Source organism: Ptychodera flava, chromosome 11 (assembly GCF_041260155.1).
Source record: "Ptychodera flava strain L36383 chromosome 11, AS_Pfla_20210202, whole genome shotgun sequence".
In the NCBI taxonomy this organism is placed as follows: domain Eukaryota; kingdom Metazoa; phylum Hemichordata; class Enteropneusta; family Ptychoderidae; genus Ptychodera; species Ptychodera flava.
The window spans coordinates 19,816,128-19,827,395 of record NC_091938.1 but is presented as its reverse complement, the minus strand read 5'-3'; the positions used below and the strand labels follow the sequence as shown (position 1 = coordinate 19,827,395).

General features: G+C 37.1%; 2 protein-coding genes across 3 annotated transcripts in view; one reads left to right on the top strand and one right to left on the bottom strand.

Annotated features, from left to right (window-relative positions):
* LOC139143758 (puromycin-sensitive aminopeptidase-like) overlaps positions 1 to 11,268 on the bottom strand; it is a 539,468-nt gene that overhangs the window by 492,708 nt on the left and 35,492 nt on the right. The window lies entirely within an intron of this gene.
* On the top strand, positions 912 to 8,830 carry LOC139143736 (uncharacterized). 2 transcript variants are annotated; one of them, XR_011554670.1, is made up of 6 exons: positions 912 to 1,026; positions 2,916 to 3,012; positions 3,853 to 3,966; positions 5,452 to 5,599; positions 6,617 to 7,630; positions 8,276 to 8,830. XR_011554670.1 is itself a non-coding variant. In XM_070714276.1 (5 exons), exons 2-5 carry the CDS (start codon positions 2,950 to 2,952, stop codon positions 6,937 to 6,939), a joined length of 648 nt encoding a protein of 215 aa, XP_070570377.1. In that variant the 5' UTR covers positions 912 to 1,026; positions 2,916 to 2,949; the 3' UTR covers positions 6,940 to 8,830. The 2 variants fall into 2 exon arrangements, 1 of the variants encoding a protein (XP_070570377.1); XM_070714276.1 differs by having other exon boundaries at positions 6,617 to 8,830.

Sequence of the window (11,268 nt, the reverse complement as noted above, 5' to 3'; positions counted from 1 at the left end):
ACTTTTGCTCTCGGTGAGAAATTATTACGACTCTGCTTGACACAATGATCGATAAGATGCGGGATTATTTTTGTAGTAAGGCGTGGGCGGAACTTTCTATCTTCTTGTTCATGTCAAAACCTGCTTGCACTAGAAACCGCTTTTCGGTATTAATCCCATTATCCGCGTAGCATCCTGAACGCCAATATGAGAGAGAGAGGGAGAGAGAGAGAGAGAGAGAGAGAGAGAGAGAGAGAGAGAGAGAGAGAGATCTTATTACTTGTTTTTTTGATACAAGACATTTCAATAAGAGCTTCTTCTGCTGATCTGGCTGTGTCTCTATGGATTCATATCGATTGAAATAAGACTGCAAGGGGATAAGAGATTTACCGTCAACTTCCCCCTCTTACCAGCATTTCACCCTCACCAGCGTATATGAACCAGATCACTGTTTATTCAGCAGCATACGTAAGGTAGAACGCGCCCTTGGGACAGATATTTGGACTTGCAAACTTTTCCGATTCTTTTCTGATTTACCACTTATGGGCTAATTTTGAAGCCCTTGGTGTGAGAAAACGTTTTACCATCATTCTTAGTTTTACGAAAATTGAAAATTTTATATATTTTTCTCCATAGAGTTAACACAGGGATGGCGGCAATTTTTATTTTCAAATATCAGGAAATCTTGGGTAATTTGTCTCTCTAGTACCAAAATTTGCAGGGTGACCCCCTATTTATGAGTACATTGAGTAACGTCGCCTTTGCAAAAATGTCACCATGACGACTCCGAAGTCGTATGACTTAAATATAATATGCAAATCAATGACGAGTATTTACATTTTATTGACGTAAATGGACTCATTTCTTGGAAACTAGTATCAGCGTCAGCTATTTTTCCAACGGTCGTTTTGCATAAAGTGGTGAATGCTGGGCGCAAAGTCATTATAAGTAAGGCGGTTTTAGTCAGAATTACTCCATAATACCAGCGGGAAGGCAACTAGTCCAGGCATCGAAGACCCTAGAAGAAAGGGAGAAAACTTGTCTGAGGTAGGTGGACCCGACCGATGAACATTTACGATTGGGGTGGTGTATTACAGTTGTTTCTGATGGTAGAATTAACCTACTAGTAGGTAACATCTATGCTTCCATTATTGAACAATCAGTGAAATATTCATATAAGCAGTTGGTAAATCTTTCTGGCAAAATCTTTGTATCATGCAAAGGTACACCAGCAAATTCAAAATGAATTAGTTTTATGAGTGTTTTATTTCCACTACATCTCCAACGACTGTAAATGATGACCTATACTTGCGCGCAGTGTATGTGCGAGTATTGTCTGTAACAGAATTAATGCTTAGGAGCAACAAGTTGCTACCAAGCATATTGGAGTCCAAGTTGGCCTCAATTTAAAAAGGAAAAAGTTTTTGACGATCAGTTTTCTTAAAACTTTTAATGCAATGATTGATATAATGAATTACAGTAATACAGACAAAGACGAATTTTTCACAACAACGGGTGAATTTGACGATAAATTGCATAATACCATACATATATACTCACCATTTGAAGCTCTATATTTTGTTTCCAAATTATTCTAATTTGCATTAACCACTGGCTCGTATAGGCAAGTCACAACTTTCCTCAAACCAGAGCTTATAACCAGGACATTCATGTCTGTACGTGGACAAAGCACTGTACTTAACATACATCATACTGGACTAACATGTTAGCTGCTGTTTGTTCCCGCGGTGTGATTATGTATAACCACTTGGTGACTATTTTACAATGCCAATACCGAAAACAAATACCTAGAGCGACCAAAGGGCAATAACCATGGCATGATCGTGTATGGCAGTTTCTTTCGCGATATTAACAAAGGTGACAACCAGACGTCAGTTTTGTCTCCAATTAGCTCGTATCCTAAGATGAGGAGACATCATTGCCAAATGGCTAGAGCAGTTGGACGCACGATCACCGTGAGTTCGAGCCCCACCATGGTCATAGTGTTTGTGTCCTTGAGCAAGGCACTTTATTCCTCATTGCTTCTCCCTACCCACGAGTGATGGGTACCTGGTAGGACAGTGGTTGTAATGTGTGCGTTCAGCTCTGCTGCGCTTATTGGCTGCACATGTGAGCTGTTGTTTGCTCCCCAGGGAGTTGAGAGGTATCATATCAGGTCCAGTGACCAGGGGTAATAAAAATTGTAAAGCGCCTTGAGCACATGTACATGTGGATACGTGCGCTATAGAAGAACCCTTGTTATTATTATTATTATTACTATTATTGTTATTATTACCATGGCCACTCAGACAACTTTGAATCGGTTTCATTGAGCCACGTACAATGTCCTATGACTTACACATGCGCACATAAATTTATTTTGCAAAACAATGCACTGTTGGCGTCTGTCCTTTTCCCCTTTCTTTATTGTCATTGTCATTACTTAGGCATTGCCAATCCGAATTAATTTAAACTTGTCACAAGAACAGTAAAGTACAGTATAATATTTTATGAAACCTTCCGTAATTTGTACGTCAGTCATTTTATTGCGATTTCTCAGCTCAGTACACTCAGACATATGCCTTAACCAATTACCAATTGCCTTAACCAATTTCAAAAGTCAGCACAGATTTAAAAGTGTGCGTCGGTTTGTTTTAACACATATACTCCTATATGACCAACCAGGGAACCGTTTTCCTTTCAATATTTCTCGTGTTGCTGTTGGTCAGGCAAAGAGATGCAGACAGACTTGGTAGACAGTGATCATTAGTTTTGATCACAGACCATGAGCGCATAGCGTGTATGCACACAGTGTACGGTGAGATTCCGTCCTCAACACACTCTATACCTTACCTTACCTTATGCATCTCTAATTCTACAAACAAATGTTCTCTGAACTTTATTTTATCTACTGTACTATAATTTATAATTTGCAGTTGAAGATTTGAGGAGTTACGAACACAGCCCACCATGAAATTAGTATTTCTCACCTGTTTCCTCGTCATCTACTTCGTTGGAGTTGATGCTCTTCGGGTAAGTTGTTATTTCACTTTTATAGCTTTTGGAACAAATGTCGCAGTTGAAAAGATTCACCTGGGACAGCTCACTAGAAAAGGTAATAAATAGCAAATACACCTAAATATTGTAAAACTAAAACTTTACGTGAATGCCATACCATCGTCTCATTTGAAGCTTTCTGTTTTCTGAAATCATACATGCGACGCATTGCCTCATATGCGACATATAAAATATATAAAATCATATAACATAAAGTCCAAGGTATATGGAACTTCATTTCTTTGTTTTTTTCGTCCTCATGTCCAACTTTTTGGAGAATATTGTCAATCGATGATGAATCATTATCCCAAGAATTGCATACCTAATCTACGCTACTGTCATCACCATGTGACGGTCACGTGATCAGCTATCCCAGAGTAGGACACGCACATGACACTTATTAACACTGTATGAATTGAATTGAATAACATTATTTCATACTTCAAACATATGTTTCGACTTACCTATATTCGCAAGACTTATTAGTGCATGAATTTAATGAAAGAAAACATGATTGAAGTTTCCGGCGACAGGTTATAAGTTGATAAATTTCCAAGGTTATAAGTTGATAAATTTCCATAGAGTTGAACTCTTCCAGATTGTATAGAACTACTCCGACTGTAAAATGCCTTTTTGTTGAACTTACCGTCTTAAAATCACAGCTATGCACAACGTTAATGCATCGCTTATATTACTTTAAGATCAGAAACAAGAACCACAGCAATTCTTTGAAACGAAGCTTTCAGTCAACTAACTGTCGTTGCTGTGTATTTACATGTATATGTATATTAATGTATTCCTGTTTACAATATTCAGCGATGCACATGGAGCGAGATGGAACTCTTTGAGCAGGAGCTAACGGAGTACGCCCGTAACCCGGACAATTGGTCTGAAGAGAGGAAGAGCGTTCTCTACTGTGATATTGTCCAGGTAATTCTCTTTCAATTATACTGCTGTGGAGGATGGCATTATTTCACCTTTTGGTTTCGAGGTAAATAAGCTTACATGTGATAAATAGCGCAAGAAGGCTTTTTGACCTGTGGTCAATGTTATATTATAATTCAAAATATGGTCTTCATTAATGCGTTTCTCATGTGTGAGAGGCAGGTTTTTACGAAAGAAAACGTAAATGACTTTATCTTTTCATTGTTTAAACCAATGATATGGTAAACGAATACTAGATGTACCTTTAGGTTTAATTTTACACTTATCTTCCGCTGAGAATGGACGATAAATTTGGTTTACATGTTATCACACCTTAGAAATTGGTTTGAGCATGTTAAAAATTTGCCCCAGTAGTGCCACTGAGCTTTTGGAATTGTGTCCTAAGTGATAATAAAACACACGCCGGGGAGTAAACTGTCGTGTACACTTCAAATACAGATAATCACATTTTTTCCAAACCGGTAGTGTCATAATATAGCTGTAGCGTCAATGTCAAGCTATTCCATTGTCTCTATCTTGCAATTTCTCGGCAAAAAATCACGACCCAAGGATATGCTTATGCCACAACTTCTATGGGAAAGGAGAAAGATAGCCTCATGCGCAAATGTATGAATTCACGCGAAAGTTTTACCACACACATATATATACACACACAACACTTGCAGTCCCAACTGATGGACTTTATTTATGGCTGTATTTACTATAATTTTAGTTGAAGCGTACTGTGAAACAACGCGATCAACTGTCCGGTGTTTACCTCAATTGAACAACAAATATACACATTGGGAACCATACGCATTGAGTACAATGTGTGTTTGATATTAAAATGTGTACCATTGTTGACAAATGAATTCATGTCCACAGCAAAATCTATAACATGCACGTATGACTAGTTTTCACGGAAGACCATTGTTTTTGTTTCCTCCATCAACAAATTTGTGTTGTTCCCTCGGCTCCTCCAACTTTTGGAGCCTCCAACTTTTGGGGCTCGACTTATATCACAGTGTGGCTGGGGAGAGGCACTATTAGAACAAACGAAGATATTTAAATGAATGATTGATGAACTCTCCTTTCCTTAACATCTCCCACGTAATGGTCGATATGTTGCTTAGCCCTTTAGGATTAATAGAAACCGACTGTAAAACACATAAGGCCATTTAAAGAAAATTCTTTGTTTGCCGTCCTTGGATTTTTGAAAAACGTACCAGCCAACCAAGGAAACTAACAAACACAGACAAAAACACAAGTGTATTAACATAAACTCAATTTTTAGCTAGTTTCTTTTGGAAAAATAATATTTTTATTTGTAATAGCGTTCGCATTGTGTTTGTTTTCTTAATATTCTCTGAAAACCTACCAGCACGCGAACGGCAAACAATGAATTTTATTTAAAGCGCCTCATCCGAAGAAATCAGTACGAAAATGAGAATACTAAACAATTGTTAACATAAGCAAGCTGTCCTATTCCAGATACGACTTGACTACCTGAAAAGCTTGGAGTGTGATCATAGTAAAACGATAAAGGGCTTAGCCGTGTCTGTTGATGATTGGATAGGTATGATTTCCCCAGGACTTCAAAGAATGAAAGACTATGGTTTGTGCGCAGACAGTTCGACGAGTAAGTATATTCCTCATGAAGTATTTTGTGAATGAATTTTCCATCAACTTTTCCGTTTTCGAAAGTACAGGTTTGTAGGTTATGATTGAAAGGAATACTTGCTTGATTCTTTACAATATCATACAACCTACTTTGACATCTTTCTGACTTCCGCCGCTGTATTTACAGAAATGTACGAGCTGAGACCTTTAACCAAGAAAAAAAAAAAATTAAAGAAGTTTCATCCAATGCGATCTCCCGCATACGATAATTACTTTTGCACCAATGCCCAGTAACTTTAATACACCTTGCACCACTCATGTCTTTGATCTTAAACATTGAGATAAATATCGTAATCAATCTCTATCTGATATGATAAAATGGAAATGATAAGAAGGTTCCAAATAAGGTGTATTATTTTTCTCATCGACATTCTTTGCCTTTAAAGATGAGAGGAAGATGTATAGGAAGTGCTAAATGAAAAAAGCAGATGTACTTAACCGACGCACCCAAAAGGACACAAACACAAACCATCAACCACAGATGTATTCTATTGCACCTGACATCTCTGTCACAGTTGCCACGTTGCTAGCTGTACCTAGCATTTATCATAGTTCACTATCCCCATCGAGGAGAAAACCAGCGAGAGGTCGTCGGGATAGAGAAACAAAATATTGGTTCTCAGTCTTCCAAAATTATTTCTTGTAAATGGATGTCATATGTTTTCTCTTCTTCTCCAGTATTCGTAAACATACCTCTTATATGCAGTGGTTATTTGCATATAATAATTGAAATGTAAACTCGTCATATAATCCTCTGTACATGTGGATATCATGCGTCATCAGACCCTCTTACACTGCTAGGTCAATATCATTATCATTTTATCGTTTGCTTCCGAGTTCTTGACTTATTGGTCACCAGGAGAGGTAACAAAGATTACAACTTTTTGACACTTTACATTAATCACAGCAAAGTTGATGCCACAGTTAATGACCCTGTAACTCATGAGGACTATTATATGTGTCGTTTTACTTCCAGGTGTTATAGAAATCGACTACGATGACGATTGTGACGAATATTACGTCACCAAACAATGCATGGATGCTCTGTCAGATTATCTGAAAAGTCGGTATTCCCTGACTTGCGTCGTCATGCTCAAAGCCATTCCGTGTTTCACCTTGGGTAGAAGTCGATGCGGCATACCACAGGTGCTTGACGAGGGATCGGGAGGTGTCAGCCCTTATGTTGCCATCGCCGAAAACGGCGACTGCGTGTTGTACTACAACTCGTCAGATCCGGTCTACCAGAGGCAAGAAGACTACAGAACCGAACACGATTTGGATTATTTTGCATACTTCTAAAATGCTCCAGAAAATACGATTGTTTAGTTATGATCATCAGGGCACTGCATTAGACTGAGCAGGTATTCAAATCATGAAACTGTGTTTGTATTCAAATATATCAACTCAGTAACGATGTGAAAAAGTCTCCTTCTTTAACCCTTTGAGAGCCAAAGTCAATTTTTGTCGCATTTATAAAATATACCCCAGTCAATTTTTTCAGATATTTACAGAAATTTTGAAAAAAAACTTTAGCCAATGAAATATGATGTCCATTTTGTCCAAAATGAATAAAAGATTCACAGAAAACTTCACAAAAATTGGTAAAATCTGGCACTAAAATCTTGGTGGGAAAAATTACAGCACTCGAAGGGTTAAGGTCTACTTGTATAAATCATTGAAAAATAGACTGATATCAGACTAAGCATAATATACCAAACATGAACTTGCGTTACGCTCACGAAATGAATAGCGACGAAAATTTTACTTATTTCTCCATTTCTGATGATGTCATGGTCATGTTATTTCCTCTAAACCACTTCTTTATTTGTAAAATTGTATTATGTGCGCTGAAATGGTTCCGTAAAAGTGGAACAAGAATTGAAGACAATTTCAGACAGAACACTGACATGATGGTGATATAAATATCTTTACCGGCTAAAACTTATGTCATGATTATATCGCACAGGACAGTTTTGAACTTGGAGTAAAGGTACTTTCCAATTTAAGGTAAGAAATTGACCTTTTTAAGCTAATGATTCTCTAGTGGTTAATAAGCTCAGAACCCCGGTAAATTATATATTTTCTGAAAGCCTAGATATAGGGGAACATTTTTGTTACCATAGTGTCACCATTGGTTACATAACTATCACGTGACAGGTAATTTGCATAACCTTTCAAAAATCTGTTTTCCCTGTTTTGTTTCAATCCTTTGAGATATGTGGCTGAAATTTGTGTGAGTGCAAGCTGTCCTAAGTATATCTCAGAAATTTTTAAACCTTCTTAAACAATTTTTATGCTAGAAAAACTTCCACAGCGGTGAATTTAACTCCAGTTAATTTCTTTAAAATTGTGCTCAAAAAAAGCAAGATATAAAAAATCTGAGACATGCTTTGGAAGAGGGTTGTGACAGCTTGCATTCCAGCAAGTGTGAGTCAGATATTTCGAATTATTGGGACAAAACATAGGGAAAACCGATTTTTGAAAGGTCATGCAAATTACCTGTCACGTGATAGTTATGTGAACAATGGTGACACTGTGGTTACCAAAATGTTTCCCTATATCTAGGTTTTCATAAAATATATAATTTACGGGGTTCGGAGCTTATTAACCACCAGAGAATTGTTAGATTAAAAAGGTCAATTTCTTGTCTTTTAACCTTAAAGCGATTCATCGGAATTAACAATTTTGATATTGGCATACAGAACTACAACAACCATACCATAATGTGACAAAGCCAGTATAGGTACGTCTAAAATGCACACCTCCGAGCTCGTGGCCTTCCAGTCTATTACAGTACCATTGTTTATCACAAATCGAAAGTAAACACATTGTAGCTGTCGGGCGATGTCGGCGTTATTAATATCACTAGCACTCGCTAAGATGACAGGTCTTCGTGATAAAGTGATAACAAAAGCCTACGAACTGATACACACGACTTTCGAACGAAGTTTTTCTTCTTGACCACAGGCACAGGTATAACTAATATACTGGTGTGATAATTTTCTTGCAATCGGCTTACTAATATATTGGTTTAAGGGGTACAAAAGTATAAAGAGGGGTATAAAATGTACAAGCAAAGTAATTTCAACTATTGGGTGATCTGTATTTTGAACCGTTACACCAATTGTAATTCGTCATTCACATCTGCAGCTCTCATTTAAATAAAAGAATACTGCCAATAGTCAAGAAAGATGAATTGTGGGCGAGCAATTACTTTGTTAGGTTTTCTCCTCATTTCAAAATGCTTTATATACTTCTAGGAGGGTAACATTTCAATTGCCATGTTCACATCAATGTTCTGCTCTTAAAGGCGGAGCCTTCCTTTAAAGGGCGCGAAGCTATGGCAGCGTTCATTGTATATAATTGGACACCAAACAGGCAACACACGGGCACGTGTCACGCTCCAGAAAATGCCACTTTTTAGTTTTTTCCGGCCGCAAAAATGCAGACAGACTGCCAAGCGGTCAGCGCGAAACTGCTGCCGATCGACCTCTGTGGTTATATTCAAATTCTAACGCGACTGGAAGACGATTTTTTAGGAAATTCGAGCGTTGGCGGTGGGGAATCAATGACTGTTGGCGGTTTGAACCGACCGTCAATCAAAGGCTTGTATAAACTCTGTTTGTAGGATTAGGAAAAGGTGACATAAGGTTGAGATCAGTTTGTGTAATTAATGTTATAGAAATCAAACACGTACTGGCAAACTGTTTGACTGGGAGGAGAACTCCACTAATGCGAGAACCTGGGATTGAAAATTGCGGCTTTAAGGTAGAATGTGCCTCGGGGACAGATATTCAGACTCTCAAATTTTTCCAAATCTTTTCTGCTTTACCACTTGTGGGGTTCATTTTAAAGTTCTTGGTGTAAAAAAACCTTTCCACCGGCTTAGTTTTTCGAAATTCCAAAATGTTATTTTTCTCCATAGAGTTAACACAGTAATGGCGGCCATTTTTGAATTTCAAATATCGGTAAACCTTGAGGTATTTGTTTCTCTAGTACCAAAATTTGATTTTTAGTTTTATTTTGAAAGAGAATGGTTGAAAGATTCCGTAAAGAAAGTTTGAGCGAAAGTTTAAGTCTTTCACTTTCGAGGCGTATACTACCTTAATGCTGGGTGACAGTGTTACAACATTTCAATTACGATGTTCACGTCAATGTTCTGCTCTCTAAGCTAGGTGACCCTGCTTCAATATTTCAATTGCCGTGTTCACATCAATGCTGGTAGCCGTGCTATGGGGGAAAGTTTCAATCAACCTTCCCGCTGCACATTTCAGTACCTTTTGAAGAAATCCCTTGGAACATATACACCAAACTTTTAAAACTATTAACCACCTGATTTCAGAGAAGATGTTTTCAATGAAAATAGCAGAAACATAGCTCAAACATTTAAATTTAATTTGTATCAACATATGAATAAATGTAAATGAGGCCATCCATAGGTACTAACAGACCAAGTTCGAAAGATTTACTTCTTCAAATTTCCCATAATTTGGAGAAATGCCAATCATTGCATCTCAAGAAGCTTACCTGTCATACTTGATAGCTATCGTACAACAATATGAGTGAAGATGTTTTTAAAAATGTTTAAAAAATGGGCTGAAAAAATTATGTATTCAAATTTTTTCATCAGTTGAGCAAATATGAATGTTTTGAACCCTATAAACCCTCATAGCAAATATGAAAGCTTCTAAATAAGCGGGTTAAAAGATGGTGTTATGATGTTGAGTGAAAATCTCAAAATTGCAGGGCCCAAAAAAAACCCTTATGTTAGCAAACCTGGATGAGATTATCTGCACATTAAATTTCAATAGCGTGGTGCAAGCAGCTTCAGTTAAGAGTTTCTAAAATTTTGAAAAAAAACCCGGAAAATTAAACAATATATCGTTCGAATTCGAGCTCACAAACTACACTACCTGCTCACACAGCGAAAAAGTCAGCGATCAAAACTACTCGGCTTATAGTTTAACTTATGTAAACTTCCTGCTTATTTCGATCAGGGCATCACTAGGAATATACTAAATTTCACAGCCGTCGGACCATTTTCTGGTAAACGATTTTTTTTTGTATTTTGGATAATTTTCACATTTTGTCACCTATTCGAACAAAGTCATGAAGCATTTCTGGATGATATTGAAACAGTTCTGGAGTTTTTGTTGTGTATTGACAAACATAAGTAAAAAAAGACATATGTAAATATCAGGGGGCTTGTACATCAGAAATAGGTCCTCTCGCTGAACATGGAAAACAGATGCCTGACAGAAATTGCGTCCTTCCAAATTTTGCCCTAAATTGCAAAAAATATATTTCAATCAAGATTAAAGACATTTAGATACCATTTATGGGTAATTCTCTTTCTTTGAACAAATTTATGCCACGTAAGTAAATATTTACAAGATTTGTTTAGTAAAGAACCCAAACATTATGTTTTAATAGGAACATAGTGGTATGATCAAAGAAGGATAGAATACATTATGTTGGTAAGACATTATCGTTTCTTTTTGTAGCAAGTGTCGAAACCTTTCCATAACCACAACTGTCGATATTGTTAGAGAAATCGAAATCTACAATCTATTTTGGTTTGCTGATCAGGAAAATCTTGATGTTAACATCACTTCAAGACTACTTCAA